This window comes from Maniola hyperantus, chromosome 15, assembly GCF_902806685.2.
Source record: "Maniola hyperantus chromosome 15, iAphHyp1.2, whole genome shotgun sequence".
Taxonomy (NCBI): Eukaryota; Metazoa; Arthropoda; class Insecta; order Lepidoptera; family Nymphalidae; genus Maniola; species Maniola hyperantus.
In genome coordinates, this window is record NC_048550.1 from 3,498,652 (window position 1) to 3,523,780 (window position 25,129).

General features: G+C 37.2%; 3 protein-coding genes across 8 annotated transcripts in view; 2 read left to right on the top strand and 1 right to left on the bottom strand.

Annotated features, from left to right (window-relative positions):
• The window catches only part of aay (phosphoserine phosphatase), a 17,219-nt gene extending 7,496 nt beyond the window's left edge, over positions 1-9,723 (top strand). For all 4 annotated transcript variants that reach the window (XM_069503584.1, XM_034976022.2, XM_034976023.2 and 1 more), the window contains exons 4-6: positions 997-1,142; positions 6,602-6,763; positions 7,373-9,723. In XM_069503584.1, coding sequence (XP_069359685.1) covers positions 997-1,142; positions 6,602-6,763; positions 7,373-7,476 — 412 coding nt within the window. In that variant the 3' untranslated portion in view covers positions 7,477-9,723. The remainder of the gene's footprint in view (positions 1-996; positions 1,143-6,601; positions 6,764-7,372) is intronic.
• A 6,357-nt stretch (positions 9,724-16,080) lies between these two features.
• On the bottom strand, positions 16,081-17,382 carry LOC117988802 (uncharacterized). The gene is made up of 2 exons (XM_034976018.2): positions 17,338-17,382; positions 16,081-17,220 (listed from the first exon to the last, which is right to left on the bottom strand). Exons 1-2 carry the CDS (start codon positions 17,344-17,346, stop codon positions 16,081-16,083), a joined length of 1,149 nt encoding a protein of 382 aa, XP_034831909.1. The 5' UTR covers positions 17,347-17,382.
• Positions 17,383-24,514: 7,132 nt separating this feature from the next.
• Positions 24,515-25,129, top strand: part of LOC117989006 (uncharacterized) — a 313,773-nt gene continuing 313,158 nt past the window's right edge. The window contains exon 1 of one of the 3 annotated variants that reach the window (XM_069503573.1): positions 24,515-24,642. The gene's annotated coding sequence lies outside the window, so the exon portion shown is untranslated. The other 2 variants (XM_069503572.1, XM_069503574.1) reach the window with 2 other exon arrangements.

The window sequence follows — 25,129 nt, forward strand, 5'->3', positions numbered from 1 at the left end:
TTAGCTCAAACTTTAATTTGAAATATAAAAGTTATACCTACATACCCTCTTAACAAAAGATTTTTTTTAATAATTTTCTATAACTTTCTTAAGAAATGTTATTACATAACAATTATTAATTGGTATATGATTCAATAATAGTTGTGATGAATTCTAAATACATATTGGTGTTACTTGATTGATTAAATAACTAATTAGTACGGAAAACCGGTTTTAACCTATTCACTTACTATCAGCTGACCCGCCTGACTTACTGACTGATTAAGGGGTATTTTGTCCCAAATGTTTTGACATCAAATTATTTTGTCGTGATATTTATATGATAACGCATTTTTTAGAAAAAAGAAATTGTGGCAAAATCTTTTGTACATAATCTCTAAAATAAAAAGGCAGGTCTAAATCTATTGCTAAAAAAGTAGCACTAGATTTAGACCTAGGTTTAGTTTAGTGATTGTGCACAACAGAATTAGCTACAATATCACTATAGAAACTAAAGTTTATATAAGCAGATTTTTTTTACAAAATTAGATTTTTCTTACTTACTTTTAAAACAACACTTAGTTTTAAGACAAGTGATATAATTAATATTATGATCTACTTAGACCAAATCCCCATGTATTTAACAGTTAGCGTTGGTAGTTCCCACAATGATCCCTAGAATGTTTATCAACAATAGTTCAAACTCATCTAATTATTTATTGGTTTAAAGCTAAGGCTGTGCTTAATCTCAGTCTAAGGCTGAGATCTATAGAGCGTACTTTGAATTTACTCAGACATAAGTCGCAGTAAAAACGAGACGAATATATGCCAGCGATATAATGCTGTCTCGTTTTAAGTATCTTAAGTCTGAGTAAAAGTACGCTCTATAGATTCCACCCTAAAACTTATAAAAATTGGCAGTAATGTCCAAACATGACTTATATCTGTACCTTTTTAAATTGTTCTCTTTTGAAGGAAGTGTTTTCGTAGTTTTAATAAATTGTTATTCTATTACAGGGAACTAGTCAAGACCCTACACGAGAGAGGAGTCACAGTTTATCTCGTATCAGGGGGCTTCAGAAGTTTAATTGAACCAGTCGCAGAGAAACTGCACATACCACTTAGCAATGTATTTGCGAATAGACTCAAATTTTATTTTAATGGTGAGTCAAATGTTATAATCACTAATGCAACCTCGTATTATAATCAAGTTTGCTTATAATCTCAATGACTATGACTGGGCTTGTCATATGCTCTAAAAGCACAGTTTGGGACTGTTAGGGAACTTCTAACAAAACGTCGAGGCATCGACGTCCTGGCAGGCGTCAAATGTTAGTAAATTTAACGCAGGTAGCCGTAAAGTAGCCCTATTTTTCTTTGATTTTACTTTACCATAATATTTGACATATCGTTGATTCAGGATCAAACCTAGAGTTCCCTCACTCTAGTTCACTCTGCTAATAGCTCAAGGGATTGGCGGGTGGCACAGACATCAGATTATAGAATAAGGTCCAGCCAGCTAATCCAATCAGCAACTTTTATTAATACGTTTTTGTACGAGCCACTGCACGGCACGATTTGCGGTGACGGTATACAACACACGACACGCTGCACACGGCGTGACCTTCATGTGTTTTTCCACAACGATTCCACAACCACACGACAGATGCGGTTTGTTGTATTCACGTTCGCAAGCTCATGTGTCCCGAATGTAAACATCGACAACTTCTTGCAATCCTGCTTTAGAAGACGCAAACAAATGGATTTGATTTATTGGATTCATTAAAACCGAATGCATAGCAATGAAATACAGACCTTATTGCTTGACTTTAAGAATTTAAACACAAGAACAACACAGGCTTGTGTTATGTCGCTCATAATACGCGCATAAAATCATATTTTCGCGCCAGTCAAAAAGAAGATTTCTGCGCGAGTACATCGGCGTAACTTATAAAAGTGGTAGCACTGTATAGTTGTTGCAATTCACGAAGGCGAGTGGCTCATACTTGTGTGTAAGTCGTATCGGTATAAGTAAGACAGTAAACGTGTGCGTTTGCGAGCGTTTGCTCGCGACTGATTGGTCCGACACGCACGCACACTTACGCGATGTCCGTGTATACGACGTAACCATAAGTAAAGTTCACTCGCCTTCGTGAATTGCAAGAACTGTACCAACCTAATAAACTAATGTCTACCCTGGCTGCAAACAGGTACTCGACACTCCTATGAAATCATTATTATTCACTGATTATATTAGTATAATGGAAAAACCTAAGAAATACCCAAAAAAATAAACAGTTTAAGATGATGAAATAGAGAGAACGGACACTTATCGTCATAGCAAAATCATATATTACTGTCATGTTGATAAACATACGGGCACGCCTCCAGGGAACGAGGTCGATGTGTTTATCAACTTATCAGTAACAGTACGATTTTAACGGAACGCGGTCTAGCAAACATTCTGTTATTATTAATTTTATATTTTACTAGTTTATGCTCGCGACTTAGTCCGCGTGGACTACACAAATTTCAAACCCCTATTTCACTCCCTTAGGGGTTGAATTTTCAAAAACCCTTTCTTAATAGCTATCTGCATGTCAAACTTCAGCCCGATCCGTCCAGTAGTTTGAGCTGTGCGTTGATAGAGCAGTCAGTCAGTCAGTCAGTCACCTTTGTCCGCGTGGACTACAAATTTCAAACCCCTATTTCACCCCCTTAGGGGTTGAATTTTTAAAAATCTTTTCTTTGATTCAAAAAATTCGTCATTAATTCGTATGTACAACTCACGCTTGACCAAGAAATTGACTATGCCAAAATTATTTTCTTCACAAAAAGACCTAATAGTTCCTAACACAGTTTATAAACACCTAATAGTATTTGTAATGTAAAAGTAATGTACATATGGTTTGGGTTGGGTTGGGTTTTGGTTGTACATATGGGACAAAACACTGTCCGACGACTCGCACGGGCGAATTGCGCTGCCAAAAACTAAAAGAAAGAGATATACACACAGAGAAAGAGATAAATAAAGATACAAATCTAGATTTAAATTGAAATACGATGACCTCTGTTCTTTTATAAGTGTTCATTAAAAACTCTTTCATCAATATAACCATGAAACGTCCTTCAAACGTGTTTTTATATCAGTCAATGACTTCAAAACGACTGTTGGTAATTTTCCGAAGATATATACTAATCGATAATATAATTTATAATAAGATTATCGATATGCTTTTATCTCGTATCCATGTGTAGGTGGTCTGATTATTTAAAATAAGAAAAGATAATACATATCAGCTAGTAGGATAATGTGGCCAATTCCTTTGTACACAATCTCTAAACTAAACTAAAATATCACGTCTAAATCTATTGCTATCCCTTTCATAGTGTTGCTTGCGGAAAAGGAAAGCAATAGATTTAGACCTGTTAATTTAGTTTAGTTTAGAGATTGTGTACTAGAGAATCGGCCCCATTGAATTATTTGATATTGCGTTGAATTAGTTGATGCTACCTACGTAGTATTTTTATTATAACGCAGCATAAATCAGCCACTATAATATTATAAATTATTAATAAGGAAAATTTTCAAAGTTAAGTAAACAAGGAAATCTGTGGTTTGTTGTTCAGAAAAACCATAACTTTGTACATAATTTACTACCTTATGGTTGATATGAGATAAATATACTTAGCCCATTTATATTACTTAGATGTGATAGCTAATAACAATAACAAGTTTTAAAAAAATGTAGGCCTCGTCAGGGCTCACTTCAGGGTCCATTTTTATTCATAGAATATATTAATGACTTTACTACATCGGTTCTAACGGTATTACGACCTTAGATAGTGTCTCAATCTGTTTTTGTCACCTTTTCTCTCGTATTGTAAAAGAGTGACAATAACATTTTTAATCATTGCCGTTATACAATATACAACATATATCTATATAAATGAGCTTCTATCAAATATTTAGATAGTGATAATATGCAATCATTTTACTTTTATAAATAAAACAGCTAACAACATTGTCATTGTCATATTATGAAGGTAGGACATAATATTTTAGTTCCAGTTGCCTGTGCATTTCTAAGAAAAATCGTACCAAACTACACCGTTCAAACGATAGTGTTATCATGACAATTCAATAATATAATAGATCTCATAACTTTATTACATAATATTCGACCTACTTCCACTTTCCACTTATGAAATCGTCAAAATAGCATTATTTTTTCTTAAGAATGTATGTACTCGTATATTTATGCTCTTTTAAAAGTCTAGATGCACGGGAAGATTTACACCTTTCACGCAATTTAGCTGATGAAACTTTAAGGGTTGAAGTGTTACTCGTGGAGATATTTAATAATTTTCTTGTTGATACAGACACAAGTTAGTAGTGTAATCAATGATATCAGACCCCCACTGGGCTTAACATTTGACCTACCTAGTGCAATATGCTTCAAATATTTCTCCACCACGTGTTTACTGTCACCACGGTCAAAATAATAAAAACAATTGATACAATAAGTTCAAAATTACATCTTAAATCTCCAACAATTAGGCACATTTCTCATCGATCAGGAATGATACAAAATTGTCATACAAAACTGAAATTTAATAATATGCGATACAGAGTTGGGTTTTTATTGGCAATAACAACACAAATAGTACCTATAGAATAATAAACGATAGTTGGTTATCGCGCACGCATTCGAAGCGTGCTCATTGAGAGATATTTACGCAAATGCGAAGCAAAGTGGGCCGTTTCGATGAAATCTTGTTTTTATCTAGTCTATTTTTAAATGGTTAGTGACATGCATATGATATACAACTTGATGTTTAACTATTATTTTGCCAAACATTTCTTTGGATCTGTATTACAACTGTTATGTACAAATACATACAATTATTTCATTTTTTTATACCATTTTAAATCATCTGAAGAAGTCAATAAAGCTTAAATTGAGTTGTCTTTAAAAGTAGCGTAAAACGTCTTTTCTTGGATACAGTAAAGAGTGGAGCCAAGAACAGCACAGCGAAGCGAAGCGAAGAACAGATGTTCTTGGCTGCACTCTACTCTGCAAGTGTGCGTTATGATGATAGTGGTATTTGCTCTTTATATCCTTCAATGAGGTATATAGTACGCGACAGGTCGAGATGGCAATCGGGGTTTGAGGCACGGGGACTCGGGGATATCGCGCGGTGCCGGTGTGCGGGGCATCCCTACCCCGATGGCAATCTCGACCTGTCCCATACTATGAATTTATTTTGCTCTTAATTAAACTTTAGACGTGGTTTAAACTGACGTTAAACTCGTACTTTGTCTAAGATTAATTTTGTTTATTAAATCTCGTATAAAGTTTTTGTAATTTTCATAGATTGTTTTGCACACACTTCGAAGTCTTATCCTTATCATTGCACTTAGGTTGTTTTTATAAAGTTTATTGAAGCAAAGATCAGTCGCAGTTTTTCGTACTGCGCCATTTCTATAAACCCATTTAGAGATAGGATATCAGTGGCTCTACCGCGGTTGTTTGACAGCTACAATGTCACGATCGCAATCATCTCTGATTGGTTAATGCTCGCTCACTATTGGCCACAATGCATTGTTGCAACAAGAATCGCACAAATTCAGCCAATCAGAACAATTGAGATTGTAACAATGATTGATGCAGGTTTTAGACAGTCGCCCTACAGGATATCGGTTTAAAATTTGATATCCTTATTACGAATTATCTTTTTGCACATTTTTGCAAGGGCTTTTTCGCATTGTGCTGCAAACTTGACAGTGTAAAACAAAAATATTGGGAATGAGATTATTAATATTTTATGAACGAAGATTTTTCGTTTTGCGGATTTTTTTCGTTTTGTTTGGAAATAAAGTTCATTTTTAGACATTTTATACGCATGTTCGTATAAAAATGTAAAAAAAAAACTTATTCCACATTTGTCCATCAACCTTAGAACTTGAATAAAGCCCAGAGCATCCTTTGACCACCAGGCCACAGTTTATTTACTGCCCAGTGCTGAAATTAGAATTTAGATATGTATTTTATTTTTTACTCGCTTATGCTCGCGACTTCGTCCGCGTGGACTACACAAATATTTCAAACCCCTATTTCACCCCCTAGGGATTGAATTTTCAAAAATCCTTTCTTAGCGGTTGCCTACGTCATAATAGCTATCTGCATGCCAAATTTCAACCCGATCCATCCAGTAGTTTGAGCTGTGCGTTGATAGATCAGTCAGTCAGTCAGTCACCTTTTCCTTTTATATATTTAAGACTAGATTATACCTGCGACTTCGTCCGTGTGGTTTTAGGTTTTTAAAAATCGCTTGGGAATTCTTTGATTTTCCGGAATATAAAGTAGCCTTTGTCCTTCCCTGGGGTACAGGATATTGCTGTATCAAATTTCGTCAAAATCGGTTGAACGGATCGTAAAAGGCTAGCAGACAGACAGACAGACGCACTTTCGCATTTATAATATTAGTATGGATTTCAGTACTCAAGCGACTGTTAATGCCAGGGGAGACGCAGGTCCGAATCCTGCCGGTTCTTCTGGTAGGTATATGAAATTATTTGGTAAAATAGTGGTGATCATCATCTTTTCAATTGTTACAGGCGAATACGCAGGTTTCGACGAGAACGAGCCTACCTCAAGAACTGGAGGGAAGGGTCTGGTCATCAGAAGGCTTAAAGAGCTACACGGGTATCAGAGACTTGTGATGGTTGGAGATGGAGCGACGGACGCGGAAGCCTGTCCACCCGCTGATGCATTTATAGGTAACCTCATCATATCATCATCAACCGATAGACGTCCAGTTCTGGACATAGAGACTTAGGTTTTTTACTTCCACAGGCCACGGTCTTGGGCCGCCTGAATCCCGTGGCTTGGTGTGGTTCCCGTGATCCACCTAGTGGGTAGGGGTCTTCCAACCCTATGGGGGTCTATAATCTGTCTATCTGCTAGCCTTTTTAGGCCCATTCGTTCCAACCGATTTTGACGAAATTTGGTGTGCATGCCGAAAATATATAATTGTTATATCTATCGTACATCTTTAGGGTTCCGTACCCGAAGGGTGCCAACGGGACCCTATTACTAAGACTCCGCTGTCCGTCCGTCCGGCCGTCTGTCTGTCAGCGGGCTGTATCTCATGAACCATAATAGGTAGGACCTAAAATTTTCACAGAATGTGTAGATATTTCTATTGCCGCTGTAACAATAAATACTAAACATTTTAAAAAAACCGCCATGAAAATTAAAAATAAAATAAAAAGTGTAGTTCTTGTACGATAGTACGGAACCATTCCTGTGCGAGTCCAACTCGCACTTGACTGATTTTTTTAGAGTAATCGGATTTAACTTTTTAAATTTTATCTTGTTTGTCACAGGTTTCGGCGGTAACGTGGTAAGAGAAGAAGTAAAGAAAAGGTCAGCATGGTACGTCACAGACTTCCAAGAACTTGTCTCTCACCTGAGCATCCAGACCAAATGAACTGCTGTACTTCCAAAATCAGATGTTGCAAAGTCGACCATAGTTCCATTGACATAAAGATCAGTATGGCATAACGTTCATATTGAACAATATCGGTTACTTTTTGTATATAACGTAGGAACACAGGATTACCTAGCATTTAATATTTACTCTCTAACTCTGAACTCTATAAAGCGTACTTTGACTTTGCCCAGAATTTACTTACGCTGGCCATACACGATCAAGTTTACCGTCAAGTTTTAAGCAGCATTCAGTAAACTGATAGCCATACACCGTTAAGTTTACTAGACGCCGTGCCGCTTCAACTCCGCTGCAAACTTGAGCGTGTACGGCCAGAGTTAGAGTTAAAACGAGACAGGTTTATGTCTAATACATAAATCTGTCTTGTTTTAATTCTCAAGGGAAGTCTGCACAAAGTCAAAATATGCTCTCAGACTTTACAGTTACAACGAGACATTTATATGTCTGATATAAATCTGTCTCGTTTTAACTCTAAGACCGTAAGTTTTACTCTCGTAAATAGCTTACGTGATTAATTTACGACAAATTTATTAATGGAAACACTTTTAAGTACATTTACCTAAGTAAATTTGTTGTCAATTAATTACGTAAGCTACTAACGTGAGTCAAACTTACTGGTGTAATCGCGTCTAAGTAAAATCCACAATTAAATCTAATTATAGTGAGCGAGTTTTTACGCAAAAATTATGCTCTTGACTCTGCATACAGAATTGGTGCTAATTCTGTGGTGCATAGTACTTTATACCAAAACTAAATTAACAGGTCTAATATAGTGCTATCCTTTTCACTGAAGAACGTAGTGATAAGGATAGCACTATCTATATAGACCTGTCAATCTAGTTTAGTCCAGAGATGGTGTACAATCGAATTGTTTAGTACGCTAACAAGAATAATTAAAATAATTTATAGAAAAAGCATAGAAATAATTTATCAGGACATTATTGTCATTTTCTTATTACCAAATTGACATATTATTTTTGATTAAGTAATTGATTAAAGATTAATTAATAATTATTTTCAAACCAATTGAGTGAAATTTTCGTTACCAAAATTTTGTTTTTATAAGTTTTTATCGAGCTAAGATTCATTTTCATTGATATTTTTATAGATAATATTGTTGTGTAGTAAAATTGTAAATAATATGTTAGTATTTTAAAACATATAAATTGCCATAGAAAAATTTATCCTACTTTACTTTATTGAGTAAAAAAATGTTTGTGCATTTATAATGACTCTTGTTACGTTGTATTGGTACTTTAAGTACAAAATATTTAGTTTTCTGGGACCAAGTCTCGATTAAAGGTGTTGGTATATATAATTTAACTCCTCAAGCGCCATTTTAACTTTTTGTGTCAAATTTCATGTCAAAAGTACGATTTTAGTCATTATTTTAAAGGTGAACCGTACTTTTGACATGATAGTTGACCCATAAAGTTGAAATGGCGCGTGAGGAGTCATTTTGTACGAACTATATATTGTGATGGATCAAAATTTAGTTTTAAGAGCTTTCGAGACGATCGAGCGGCATGACATCAAGCACGTAGATTTTTGCTTGAGTCAAGCACTTTGACCGCTTTTTTGACCGAAAACATCGTGAGGAAACCTTCAATCTTCCAAATTGCAATTGGCCAACGTAGTGTATATGACCTTAAAAGCTGTAGTGGGCTGGGGATAATGATGATGATGATTTATGTAGTATATTATGTAAATAATTATGTTGATAATTTAGAAGACTAAGACCCAATTTCACCAAGCATTTAACCCCCGTTTAGTTAAACATTTGTAATGCTATCCCTTTTTGGCAGATGACATACGCGATTTTCAATAAGGAGAGATACAAAGAAAGTTAACTAAACCATGATTAATTTGCTTGGTGAAATTAGGCATAAGGCTGAGAGCTGTCGAGCGAACTTTGACTTTGCTCAGACATAAGACACTGTTAAAAAGAGCCAGTATTTATATCTCTAGCATAAATCTGTCTCGCTTCAATTCAAAGTCACACACACTCTATAGATCTCAGCCTAAAAGACCTCTAACTAAACTAACCTTTATTTTTAGTGTAGGTTATGATTAAACTAAACTAATTATAACATGAATAAACCATTTATTCTATATCTTATTTAAATACTCCTAGTATTACCACAAAATAAATACTAGTGTATTAAGTACTATCTAGAATAAAACTAAGTTGAGTCTAAAGCCCATTTGTTCAAGGACACTTTGGACTGATGGCACCGATTCTAAGCACAACCTAATTTTAGAGTATTCGCACCCCCTTCCCACCATTGTAATATGAAAAGGACAGAAGCAGTTTGACATTTCTAAATTTATATTTTAGATGGTAAAACCCGTGATTTTAGCACGCACTCGCGAACCTACTGTTTAAATTTGTATTGTGCACTAAAATTTAGAGTCTTTAAATGTGAAAGTCATGTTCCGTTCCTTTTTTAGCATTAGTAAAAAGAAAAGGATGCAGACACTCCAAATTTAGTTTAGAGAGAGACTAGAGAATCGGGGCCAGTGTTAAATTTTTTAATGCTCTCACTTTTTGGCAAACGAAATAAGGCTTATGTCAAAAAGTGACAGCATTACAAATTAAATCAGTTTATCTGTCATTGTGAAATAGTTTAAATTTTTTATTATTATAATTTATTTTACACACCAACTGAATTAGCAACTAAATTTAGTTTTCTCGACTAACTAACTCGTTTATAAATAATTCTGAATGTTGATTTTATTTAATACGTTAACTACTCCTATGGTATTAATTTTTATGAATAAGTTTGACAAATGTTTAAATATTTTTTTATGACGATTATATACCTAAATGAAATAGCTTTTTGTAAAATCAAAAATGGCTGTGTAATTCTTATGAATAAGAAAACAAGTTATATTAATCGTTTTAATAATATTTAATATTATAAGTAAATATAGTAAGTAATAATAAAATTATTATAATTGAAAATTATTTTGTTTGTCTGTTATACAAATAAATACATATTTTTTTGAATTAAGTATTTGTTTTTTTACGTCTCATCAAATGCTTGCATGCTTTCAATCACCAAGGTGCTTTGAATATAGAAGGAATACAGTAGCCGACAGGAAATACTGTACATCGACCTTTAGAAAGAGATTTTGGCTTCGTAGAGCGTTATCTCTGTCACTCATACCTATGTGACTTTTTGTCGGTCTCAACGACAGAGACAACGCTCTACGAAACCGCTATCTCTTTCTTAAGGTCAATATAAAATATTTCCTGCCGGGTACTGTATAGTGTATAGTACGCGACAGGTTGAAATTACAATCGGGGAGGGAACGTACCCCATCGTAGGTAGGTACCCCGATTGCAATCTCTACTTCTTCTTCTTCATTCTGGGCTGGTTTCCGCACTTAAACGTTTCCGTCTGTTGTGCGTGCATCGCCCCTCCCCGCCGAAGTCTTCACTCCAGCCATCCAAGCTCGCTCCAGAAGCCAAATAGACCGCCCAGGTTGCCGTGGGCTTCATGGAGTGAGGTCGGGGAACCTAAATGGCACTCGCGTTGATCTGCTACGCCCGTGCACTCCAGGAACACGTGCGTCGGTGTTTCATCGACCTCCATGCAGGCCCTGCACAGAGGACTGTCAGTGACACCTATAACGAAAAGGTATGTTTGTTTAGTGGGCTATGCCCTGTTATGAGTCCCACCACCTTCCTAAGTTTACCTCTGTCCAGGCGGAGTAGTGTGTTAGTTTGTCGTTTATCTATGTTGGGGAAAGCCTCTTTGGCTTGCCTGCAGTCTGTTGTGTTAGCCCATAGTTTAGAATGTTCTTTTAGTGTTAGTTCATGCAACCAGGTTTTATACTCACTAAAGGGTATGGGTACGATTGGTTCTGGCCCTGTCACCTTCAGTGTCGTAGCCTTTCGTGCTAGTGCGTCTGCTGCCTCGTTTCCCTGGTCTCCATCATGTCCTTTGACCCACCTTAGGGTGATGTCGTTTGACATGGCGAGAGTTTGCAGAGCCTTGTGGCAGTCTTGTATAAGTTGGGAGGTCGTCGAGAATCTAGCCAAGGCTTTAAGAGCAGCTTGGCTATCAGAGTTAATGTTAATCTTAAAGTTTGTTACCTGTCGATTGGTCATGGATATAGCCGCGGTCATAATGCCCACACACTCTGCTTGGAAGACAGAGTTATCCTTACAGAGTGCGTGACTTATCCTCATGTTCAGTTCTTGGCAATAGGCTCCTGCACCTGTGCCAGTTTTGGTTTTGGATCCGTCGGTGTACACTTCTATTGCGTCTCGTGTTGACCTCGGATTCATGTCCTTTTCTGTGTTTATCTTGTATTTTTTGTCTAGTATGTGTTGTTTTTTGGTTCTGTCGCATTTCCACTCCAGACGTGGCTCTTTGTTTATGCTTTGCAAAAGAATTTTAGTATGCATTGTGTTGTGTTCTTTCCAATGACCCGAGGTTTTCAGTCTCAAGGCTGCGAGTGTTGCTTCTTCTTTAATGTGTAGGTATAGGGGCGGAATCCCCAGTATAATTTCGAGTGCTGCTGTTGGTGTAGTACTCATGCAGCCGGTAATGACGAGGCATGCTTGCCGTTGGAATTTCTGTAGTTCTTGCTGGGCGGTTGTAAGGAGAGTTCTTGGCCATCATACAAGTGCAGCATAAGTTAGTGAACATCTTACAACCGCTAGGTATAATTACCTTATTGTAGTTCTATAGTAATATTTTTTGGAGTCGGTGCCAATGTGGAGTCACAAAACACTATGAAGAGTAGATAGACGGTTCGTGCGTCTAATTTTCACCGGCTCCAAAAAATATTACTAAAGAACTACAATAACTCTTGTATACATAATATATTGGGTAATAAATTAAATTATTTTTTACTTTTTAGTGTTGGTGGTTATTGAAGTCGGTTTTTTTTTTTTTTTTTTTTTTATTTAGATAGGTTTGTTTAAGCATTAATAGCCCAGTGCTTAAGGCTTCGATCTCCTATTCGGGATCCGGGGTGCTCCTTTTCTCAATTCGGTCCCTCATTACTGAAGATGGTGGTTATCCTCCCTGGTGAGTCAATGAGTCAGCATCTCTCAAAATACCCCAACAGCTCTATGGATAAAGGAGCGGACTGAAATCCGAAAGGTCGGCGGTTCAATCAAACCTCGTGCACTATTGTCCCTTTAAAAAATGAAATGTGAAATGTTAAAGTTAGTCATGACTAACATGGTTAATATTCTTTAAAAAAAACATATGGTAAATGCTGTCCTTCCTCCGAGTCCTGTTTTTAGCCATTTGCCGCCTCATACCCCGATTGCCATCTCAACCTGTCGCGGACTATACATCCACGCGAACGAAGTCGCGGTTATCATTTAGTTTATTTATAAAAGCTGCGTGTAAAACCAATAGCTCGATTCTAAAGTTCAAGCCTAACAATTTAATGGCAGCTATGGTTGATAGAATGCCGTAGAGTCGAAAGCGATTAACATCTGACCTTTACAACTAGAGGTCGAGCCGGCACGAGCCAAGCGAGTAGGAACAACCTAGAACAATGTTATTTTTTTGTACGTACTTAATATAGGAAAGTATTAGAAACGTTCTAGCTAGGTATAGATACGAGTAGTTCAGTCCACGAAGACGCGCCCCACTATTTTTCTTGCTGGGAAACCACGGGTGCTGGGAGTGATCTCTACATAATCTATCTTAGCGTTTAAACTACCGCGAGTGATTTCCATTCTAAATATTATCTGTCCCGGCTGTACTCACGTGTTTAGTCGACACTAGCCCGACTAGTTTCGAACCCATACGGGGTCCTTTTTCAAGGGAGTCCGTTCGCGCACGTGCCGCGGTTTAGACGTCACTCCCTTGAAAAAGGACCCCGTATGGGTTCGAAACTAGTCGGGCTAACGTCGACTAAACACGTGAGTACAGCCGGGACAGATATTATTTAGAATAATTTATCTGATATAGCCCATATTGCTGATCGTTGCGTTACGACTTACTTACGATAGAACTTACAGTCTCACAGAACATAGCATATTCTTTTGCATTGTTACCGATTGGGGCGCGCTATCGTGGATTGAACTATCTATACTAAGTAGATACCTACCTTGGCAAAAATATTGAACTTGACTCTTACAACGAGTATAATGATGCAGATTGTCATGAAGATAGAAATAGACTGAGATCTATAGAACGTACTTTGATTTTGCTCAGGACTTTCAGTTTAAAACGTACCCACTTACTTCCTACTTCGTGGGTATGGAGCTTCTGCCATATTGAATTTGCCGTGACGTCAGAACGGTAACTTCCTGAAACTGACTATTCGAGCGAGAGTCGCAAAGGTCCAAAATCGAATATACTCTTTTTTTACTTTAAAATTGGAGTATGATTTAAAGCCATGATTTTATTTCCTGAAAAATGACGCTAGCAGATACCTACCTACATTAGTATACTTAACTTACTAGGTGCCTACTTGTTTTATGTCCTACCTAATTATTCTGCGACCCTAACTCTTCGTTGTAAGTTCTGCATTAACTTTAGTTTCTCATAGCTTATAACTAAGCATTTCTAGACATTAATTGGCGGAAGCGTCGTCGTGTAAAGATGGCTGAACGTATTTCGAACTTTCAACTCTAAAAATACCGCGTTGGTGACCCCGCGCGACTCTTGCGCAGTCTCGCCGACTCCTGAAAGGTCAGGCCACGCCGCGTGTGGAGTGACTATTGTCCCTATATTATATCGATAATACAAATACTTACATAAAATTTTCGGTTGAAAGGTCACACAACATGCACTATACCTATGTGGAATTGCCGATTTATTAATTGACATGTTAATTAGTGAATTCAGTGATAATATGTTTTATAGATGAAAAATCGTATAACCATAATAGGTGTTTTAATATTATGGTTAGTGAAAATTAAAGTGGTTTTCAGTGGAACTCAGGTTCAATGAAGTGTTCAGGTACCTACCTAGATTTTAAACTCAACGAATTAATTTGACTATTCTCTACCTATATTATCTTCTAGGTAGGTACTTACTTTATTCTCTATCCTAATACACGTATAGCTAAGATTGTCACATGAATACCATTTGTACAATCTAAATCGATTGATCCGTTTGAAACCCGTGTCGGGCGTCGGCATGGTGCACATTAAAAAAAAATTTAAAGTAGGTACCTATATAGGTAGTAGGTATAATTCATGTTCACATGTCTAAAAACAATTTTAAATAACTAGGTACATACATATTTTGTTTATTAAGTATTTTGCCGCTCGGAAAAACATTAAAAAATAATCGGTCAAGACGTGTGAGTCGGACTACTAGAGAAAAACGAAGTAGGTATTGTTTTGGACGAATCCTGCAAGCTCACTCATAGTCTAGTTTACAATGATTTAGAAAAGTCCAAACACATTTTAGCGGTAGGTATAGTTTAATAAGGAAAAATAGCACAAAATCTGACATAATATAGGGGCATATTGCAAACAGAAGTCGGTTAAAAAACAAAACATATTACTGATTGTACCTGTTGCCCACGAAGCCTTGATAGGGCGGCCTTGACCGTGACATTGGTCATAAAAACACTATTCATGTTACAAATCACAATGTAATCGATTTTGTATTACCTAATAGTGTTTTTTATAGGTACACTACAACATTAAAAATATATCTGTCTGGTTTATTAGTACCTAGGTCAAAAAGCTTACATACTTTTAACACTATATTTATTATTATTATTCATCTGGATACCTAATTTTATTGAGTAAAATGGACCTCGACCGCGACGCCCAGCGAGCTGAGTCCCTATGGAAAAGGACCCCGGATGGGTTCGAAACTAACCGGGCTTACGTCGACATTCAGCCGTAACAATCTAAGTATACTTGTAATTGAAATCATTCACGATTGTTTAAGGCGAGTCGCCGAGGCTAAGCGGAAAAAACTGGTTTGCTAGATCAAATGTTTTAGGTATTTACTATTAAATAATGGCCTTGCTAAAAATATACAATATACCTAAAGACATTGTCTAAAAGAATGTGCTACTTTGATACGCAATAGGAGTACTTCACTCGATCAAATAAAATGTTGAAATAAGCCGAAATAAAAGTCCAAAACGAATTATTTAATACTAAAATTTCTGACTTGGCAAATAATTTTTATATGGAAATATTTGTCTTTATGTACTACAGAGAACCTGCTAAACCTGCTGCTTTGGTTTTCAACAGGACTTCTATAATTTATTAAAGTCAAATTTAACGTTTGAAACACAGAATTTGAACGTTGCCAAGCGGTTTACTTCAAAGCCGCGCTGCCCGCCTCGGTGACTCGCCTTAAAAACGCTAAAACACGTATACTAGGTGCTCTTAACTTTAATGTTTCTGATAAAATAATTCCCAACTGTACCTGACTAAAGTAGGTATGAGGTTTCATTTAAACTATAAGGAGGAAAATGACAAAATTTGTAGGTGCACCATTTAGATTTGTGAAGACTAGTCAATATTGGTCCGTACAAAACTACTTATTAATAAAAAACTGTAAAGTTTTTAATAATACGAGTTCTTTAATTCGTTCATTTCAGAGTTAGTTTATCAGGAAATGGCATAATGCTCTAGAAGGGTATATCTTCATTAAGTTTTCTTAGAAAATTATTTCTACGTCTGTTTCCATTCAAATAACTCGCGATAGTTGGTCTTTCAACCAAAACATCTTCGTAGTATCTGCCTATTTTTCTGTTTGTATCCTTTCGTACACAATAATTATTGTTTCGTAAGCATGGCTTCTTTTTTGGTGAGTAATGAAGAAGCTTTTCAAAATCTTCATTTACCACGTAAGGATAAGTTGAAATTGTAGGCTCAGTTGTAGTATTAGTAGTGGTTTTTTCAGTGTTTTCCGCAGATTCTTCTTTTGTACTGGTTTCGTCTTTATCATCTTTGCCAGGCTTGTCTCTATCGTCTATTGTGGTACTTTTATCGTCTTCTTTCGTAGTTCTGACCTTATCCTCTCTTGTAGTAGATTTGTCCTTATCATCACTTTTAGTAGATTTGTCTTTATCGTCCGTATCGTCTCTTGTAGTAGTAGTAGCTTTGTCCTTATCTTCACTTTTACTAGACTTGTCTTTATCATCCCTATCGTCTTTCGTACTAGCTGTGTCCTTATCGTCTCTTGTAGTAGCTTTGCCCTTGTCATCACTTGTACTAGATTTGTCTTTATCTTTCTGGCCATTAATATCTGCTTTTGTTGTTAACCAAGGAAACACTTTTCCTATTTCTACCAGATCAAATGTATGGTATATCATTGGTGGATATGTAACTGGGGTGTAGATTCCGCTAACGACAGGATATGTAAATTGAGTTGGTATGTTTATTCCATCAGTTTCTGCATCTGGATATTGGGGTGGTAAGTATTCACTACCAGCATCTGGTTTACTATCACAAGGACAGCACGGATCACTTTGTTCATACTCTGGTATAGGTGTTGTATACTTTCTTTTACATGTGCATTTGCATTGCAATCTTTTAGAGCCGTAATCCAGTTCAGCACTAAAGTAGTTATCATTTTTGTATTTCTTTCTTTTTCGATGCGCTTTTTGGGTGCCGATATGATAGTCTTTCGTCCAACTGTATTCCTCGTTTTGGGATGGTAGGTAGTAAGCTGCTTGAGTGTATTGTAGTGAATGATAATAGATCTGGTTCGTGGCGTACTGATTTAACGTTTTTTGAAATAAAATTAGAATTTCAAGTATAACAATCTGGAAGTTAGCAGGTTTTATTAAAGTTACCATATCAGAATTAATTATTTTACGTAAAAGTCGCCAAGCCATCTGTTGCCTATTTACAAATATTACTTATGTTACCATATTACGTACCAAGTTCATAGCTTATTATTTCGTTACATTTTGGCACTTAACTTTTTAAAGTTGTACCAAGCTACGTTAAAATAAAAACAAATCCTGGATTTTAAACCGTGACTCAAACTACATATTCAACAACTTTCCCGTAAGTAGGTACGTATTCACGTAAGTATACGTATATTTATTATAATATTTTATGGCAAGGTGCTCAATAATACAAAATTTGTAACACTTTTATCAAATTTTTATGTAAATAATAAAAATATTGCAATAGTTTCATGTAGTAAGCTGATTCCGTGCTCCCTCATATTTCTACTTCTCGATATGACGATTCTTGAATAAAATCGCAGCGGTTATAATTTTATTTAACATAAATCTTTTCAATATAAATTTTCTTTTCACGTATTAAGTATATCTAATTTATATATCGACATTTGAGTAAGTGTATTGGATATAACAAGTTTATGAAAAAGTAAAAAATACAAATATTAAAAAACTTAAAAATCTAATATGACGGAGTTAGTTCATCAATATTTCTTATATCATCTTTTTGTGGGTGTAACACTCTCATACTTCTAAGCTGTAACATTAATTTCTCTGCAAATTTATCTGAAATTGGTACTATACCATATTTGTCTTAATTGGTTGTCTTAATTGTCTTAATGCTGTAAGCGTGTATTGACCTTTTTCTTTTATATTGAAAGGGGATATGTCTCTAAATACATCATTGTTTTCTTCAGGTAAAGCATTAGAAAGTGTGACAGTTTCTGATGTAAGTGTTTTAATTGTTTCTGTTTTAATTTCCTTCGTGTTCATTTCTGTAGTACTTGCTTCTGTTGTTGTTGTTGTACTTTCAGTAGTTGAAGCTGTAGTAGTATCGACAGTCTGTGGAACTGGGGCAACAGTTGTATTAGGAGTGATTGGATATGGATATGGGAACGGTAGAAATACGTAGTTTGGTGCTATTACAGGAGGGGGTGTGATGAAACAATTTGGACACACATTTCTACAAGCTGGTTTTGTGATGGTTTCATCACATTTATCACAGGCACAATGTTCTTCTACATAATCGTTGTAGTCTTCATAGTTTCCTTGCGACCATTTATTGTTGTCATAGTCAAATGTTCTTTGATTGGAGTATCGTGAATAAGCAATGTTTTGGTAGGGATATTGGTACCCTTGATGAATTCCACTGTAGACTTCGGGAATATATTGAGAATTTGCATATTGTAAGAGGGGACAGTAAATGTTGATAATTATTACCTAAAAAAAAGCATTTGTTTATTTTTCTCGTTCATTGCTTGAATCATAATTTGTAAGATTTTGTGCAGTCAAGTTAATTTTGCAGGTTTTAAATTTTATCTATAAAAATAAGTAAGAGCTTACATACCACTACACTCTTCATTGTATATTTAATTAGAAGATTTTATTTTAAGAACTTGATTTAGATCCACTATACTGTACCACATTAAATCCTAAGCAGGTGTGATTACGATTGTTCCATTTAGCAGTAACTCATTGTTTGATGTTGTGTAAGTTAGCGAAATTATGGTTGGGCAAAACAATGACCCTTCCAAAGTAAAGAAATAACAAAAAACACATTTACATTTACATTTACATTTCATTGTTACACACAGTTACATTTCATTACGTTATAAGTTAAGTAATAACGCCTTATTTCCATTATTAGAGTGATTTGAGGAGTTGTTTCACCTTATTCCACCTTCCTTTCCACCACCTACAACGGCATCGCATGCCACTGTAAGCAATTTCAACCTCACCACCTGATAGGTAGGGCACTTGGACCACCCATTGTGCCAGACTCTTTTTCCTACGTACATACAAACTGTGGACCCAATGCCCTTCGGCGTTGTTCTCACTAGATTTCAGCATGAGGTTATCCAAGGGGCGAATCAACACATTCTTGAAAAGCCGACAACGCATTGCCGGTTCCTCTGGTGCTGCAAATCTTCATGGATGGCCGTAATCACTTAACATCAGGTGGCCTACTTGTTTGCGCGCTATTTTAATGGAAAAAAAGTCTGCCACCTCGCGAACTTTTTTGTTAGGAATTAACTAGTAAGTGGGAGTGGGTGGATGGTTCACGACTTCGGCCTCTCCTGAAATATATACAGTCGTGGAACGACGCCAGAATCGGATTCGCATAAACAACGTTATAATCGGTCAATTGGAGCGAAAATTAATAATGTCATGTCATGTAAAGCCTACGCGAGCTCTATTGATGTGAAAATCCAGCCAAGTTCAAGCGGGGAGAGCGACTGCATAACCAACTCTTAGCTGTTATAAGATGTGATATGTGATACAATAAAATAAACGTTTTTCTTTTCTTTTCTTTTCAAGTTATTCTTATAGCTGTTCAATACCTAGAGAGCTCTGTATCATACTGAGTTTAAATATTTAGTCAATAACCCTCCTTTGGGCCTCGCCGCAGTCGAGTAAAAAGAAGGAGGAGTCTAATGCATCGAGTTGGTACTTGGCAGATCTATCCCAGAGGTGGCAATTACTCCATGCTAACCCGAACCTAAGTCTCCGTTGTTGTTTGTACTTACGTAGTTACGTTACGTATTCGCATATCAAGTAGTTATAAAATGGGAGCTCTTGATATTTTGGGGAATGTCATAACAGCAGGTCGCCTGGTCGGTTGGCATCGCTTGGCGGGCTAATTCGAGCGTCGAGGTCGTGACCCGACGCCCTGGCGCGCTGACCATGCGTGTACATTCCCATTTTCATGCTTTGACGTACGTATAATCTGCTTTTCCTTCATCATCATCATCACGAAACTCACCGCTAGCCCACTAACTATGTATCACGCATCTCCTCTCTGTATTGCACTCATTGACTGTACCGCTATTTAAGCAACGTTGACCGAAGCAATGAATTCTTCTAGATATTATCTGTTTAATAGATGATCAGAACACCATTTGCGGCAGAGGAATAATTTTTAGGGTTCCAAAGAGTGCCAACGGGACGCTATTACCAAGCCAGCTCCGCTGTCCGTTCGTCCGTCCGTCTGTCTTTCAGTGCACTGTATATCTTGTGATCCGTAATAGGTAGAGTTGAAATTTTTTACAGAATGTGTAAGTCTATTGCCGCTGTAACTAAATATAATATACATTTCAATATGGCCGCTATGAAAGTTCCAAAAAATTTAATTGTTATTTTTTGTACGACGGTACGGAACTCTTCGAGTGCGAGTCCGACACGCACTTGAATAAATTTATCTTTTCACTAGCTAACCTGCTCCCAGCTTCGCTCGCTCGATTCTCAGTGGAATATTTGAAAATCCTAAAACTCGAACTTTTTCATTTTTAAAGTAGTAGTATTTTTTATTTACTTTATTAAAGTGGTGATAGCCTAGTGGTTAAGACGTCCGCCTCCTAGTCGAAGGTCAGGGGTTCGATTCCCGGCACGCACCTTTAACTTTTCGGAGCTATGTGTTTTTTAAGTAATTACTAATTAAATATCACTCGGTTTAAAATGGTGAAGAAAAACATCGTGAGGAAACCTGCATGCCAGAGAGTTCTCCATAATGTTCTTAAAGGTGTGTGATTTGTGAAGACGAAGTCTACCAATCCGCACATGGCCAGCGTGCTAGACTATGGCCAAAACCCTTCTCTCTGAGAGGAGACCCGTGCTCTGTATTGAGCCGGTCATGGGTTTATCATGATGATAAGTATTTTATTAAAATAGAACGCGTATAGTGTATAGAGCACATGTGGAGGGCGTCGGGTCATGACCTCGCACCGCCGAAATTAGCCCGTGACGACAGCGTCTTCATGCCAACTACTGAACCCCAGAATATTGAGCACATCAGAAACACAACATAAACAAAATAGCACGACGACCGACACCACTGTTCACAACAGTAACCCCTCTTCCCACTTGTCGTTTGTTGTTGTTTGTCGCTTGATATTCCAGTGACAGAACACTTTTTATGAAGCTATGCACATTGCACACCTGTCGGAAACCTTGGATGAGAAACCGATTTTGTGTCAAAATGTACTGCCATTGAAACTTCAAGCGACAAACGAAAAACGACAAGTGGGAACGGGGGCTCAGGAACTTCTAACAAAAAGTCGAGGCTTCGACGTCACTAGCAGGAGTCACATGTCAGTACACGTGACATGATGTCAGCCTCCTATTCGGGAGATCCGGGGTTCGACTTACTTTTCGGAGTTACGTGCGTACGGTAAAACATCGTGGGGAAACTGCATTCTTGAGTTTTCCATAATGGTTTCAAAAAGTTTTGTGACTTGGCCAGCGTGGTAGACTATGAGTCAGTGACGGGTAGATGACTAAGACGATGATGATGAACCCAACTAAAACCCTTTAAAAAGGCTTTTAAAATTGTGTCATTGGGGCCGATTCTCTTGTACACAATCTCTAAACTAAACTAAATTAACAGGTCTAAATCTAGTGCTATCCTTTTCCGCAAGCAACATTATGACAGAGATAGCAATAGTTTTAGACGTGTCATTTTAATTTAGTTTAGAGATTGTGTACAACGGAATTAGCCACAATTGTTTTTATTACTACAATATTGAAAACTAAGCATACCTACTAATAAACTGCAAGCCTTAATCCCTTGATTAAGGCTTGCAGTTTATTAGTAGGTATGCTTAGTATCTAGTTGGTATCAGGTCAGATTCAAGTAAAGTGCTTTTTCTGGCATTTTTATGGTATTTTATAATACACGTAAGTAAAATGTAACAAACAAAATGACAGTTCAACGTTTTGATTTTAGTTTTTCATCAGGCGTTCAGTCCTCTACATTATTTTTAAATCGATCTTACATCGAGATGGCATTCGGGGTATGAGGCACCCCGTACACCCGCACGTTACCCGTCACCGGGTTAGCGCGGGGGCTGAGCGGGAGTGCGGGGCGTCCCCACCCCGATTACCATCTCGACCTGTCACGTACTATATAGATTAGACTGCGGAATACTTTTTTGGCCTCAAATGAAGCAATCGAATCGATTACACACTTTTTCTGAATAACATGTTTTATATGTTGGAAATTGGAATAGAACCTTTTTTTTTGCAAAACCATAAAAATGAAGTATCCATAAATAAAGCAACAAAATGTTAGTACAATGAAAGGGCGCGCAGAGTCAGGATAGACGACCGGTCACAGCGTCGTGACTACTGATAAGCTGATAAACGTAAGGTGATAGCAGTACACCGCTGGACAAAGCGGAACGGCACAAGGCGCAATCGCGAGGCCACTACTTAGTCCCATAAGCGATTGCAGGCAGTCATAATAGCTCTAATCTCTCTGCGCAGTTGGTGTTCTTTCGATTTATTTGATTGGTGGTTTAATCGAAATTTATAAAAGGAAAAGGTGACTGACTGACTGACTGACGGACTGATCTATCAACGCACAGCTCAAACTACTGGACGGATCGTGCTAAAATTTGGCATGCAGAGCTGTTATGACGTAGGCATCCGCTAAAAAAGGATTTTTGAAAATTCTACCCCTAAGGGAGTAAAATAAGGGTTTGAAATTTGTGTAGTCCACGCGGACGAAGTCGTGGGCATAGGCTAGTAATTATTATACTCACACGGATTGACATCCCTGATATTTTCCCTGAAAAAAAATATTTACAAAATAAACAAAGCCTGTACGGCCCGAATAGCATGGCTCGTGACCCTTATTATCGCCTGTTACATCAGTTCTATCTACGCTAACGCTTATGCTGCAAGGCTGTGGCCCTGCGTTTACTATTATTTTTCTGTTGCTCAAGGAAACCCGTTGATAATGCACATTGTCTCTGTAATCTTTTCACCCGATAGATTTTCAAACATTACGGGCGACAAAATAAGTAAGTAAGTAAATGTTGTTGTGTTTTTTATATATTTTTATATTACTTAAATAAATGTATAAATGTAAATAATCACTTATTTGTGAATTAGTCTGTCGTAAAGGGTAGATAGAGTCAAAGTAGGTGTAACATAATATATTGACGTCAAAGGATGTTTTTATAAAAACAAACAGCAAACTTAGACTGCTTGCTTATTTACGTACTTACACGTTCCTTTTTCCCTCTAACTATGGGACAAACTTGTACTACTTTGGAGTGATGGTACGATAAAGAACAACGCAAGCGGGTCCAATTTAGCACCAGGTGAGATTGATTGAGTTGATTGAATGAATGGCTGAAATAACTCGAGTTTTACAGAATTTTGAATTTCTGGAGATATTGCCTCTCTTATATTGAAGATCAGACTGATATGTTCTGGAATAGAGATAGCATGCACAAGCGCGGTGGGGGACGACCTCCAGAACGCCAGCTCTCTGGACTGACGATTTCAAGAAGGTGGTGGAAAGTGGGTCGATAAGAGCCATGTGTGTTAGCGATTAGCGCAGTCTCGGAAAAGTCTATGTCCAGCAATGGACGCAAACAGGCTGATTGATCGAACATCGAACCATGTTGAACTAGAATCAATACACCGGCACTCATCTACTGAGTTTTCCCCAGAATGAGAAGGGTTCAAGCCATAGTTTATCACAGTAACCAAGTGCTGATTGGCAGACTTTGCCCACTTTTTAAGAACATTATGAAGAGCTACTCAGGCTTGCATGTTTCCTCACAGATGTTTTTCTTCGCTGTTAAAGCTAGTGATGCTTAATTGTTTAAAACGTATCATCTTCATCATAAACCTATCGCTGGCTCACTACTGATAACAGGTCACCGATCAGAAGGGCCTTGTCATAGTCCATCATGCAGGCCAAGAGCAGATTGGCAGACGCGACAGATTAAAACATACATACATTACGCGGCCGGCAGAAAGTAATGCACCTACATCGGCCTTTAGAGTGACTTTTCGGCTTTGTAGAGCGTTGACTCTGTCACTAATACCTATATGACGTTTTGTCGGTCTTAACGACAGAAAAAATGCTCTACAAATCTGCTATCTCCTTCTAAATACTGTATCTAGCTGCTATCCGAAAATTTTCGGATAGCAGGATCAAAATCAGGAGCTCCCGAATATGAGGCTGACACCGGCACTATAAAAGGTCGAATTCCCAATAAGTTGTTAGGATGTAACCGTTCAGGCTTCCAGGCAAGTGGCATCGGAAGGTTAAGAGCCCGTTATCGGCTGTTATCAGCGCCGTGCCGTGCCCCATTTGCTCGTTTGACCTGACACCGCAGTTATCAGTTGAGCGCGCGATAAAACGTACCTGTTATTACCTTTGCCCGGTGTTTTTAGTGAAAATATTTGTCGTTTTAATACCGTTTATTTGTGTTTACAAAGTTTCCAAACCTGGATTTAGTTACCTGGATCTGATGCGAGAAGGTTGAGTGTTCAAGTAGTTTGTAGAGAAACGAATAATTTGCAAAGTAAACAGTTTTATTTTCTAGTTTTCAAACTGACATGTGGCTTGATGATCTTTGTATACATATATCTGTTGTTCATTTATTCCATAATTTTCCGTCTCGGCTTTCATTCAAAGAATTGCACAATTTTGCGTTAGTATCTTTAACAAAGCGCGACGTGCAATCTATTGTTTTATCTGTTTGTTTGTTATTAGGGACTTTTTATCATAATACATACCTACTATGTACTTACATCTAAACATTTACTTTTAGTTTTAATCGGTTCAAACAAAACAGTATTAAACAATAATAAGTTTCATATTATTTCTAACTTCAGTGTCTTAATTCGACCTCCCTGGCTCAGTGGTGAGCACTGATTGTCTTACAATTTTAAGCTATTTCAGGGTGGATTCCCAGGAGGGGCAATTTGAGAATCCCAATTATTCGAGGTTGTAATTTCTGAATCA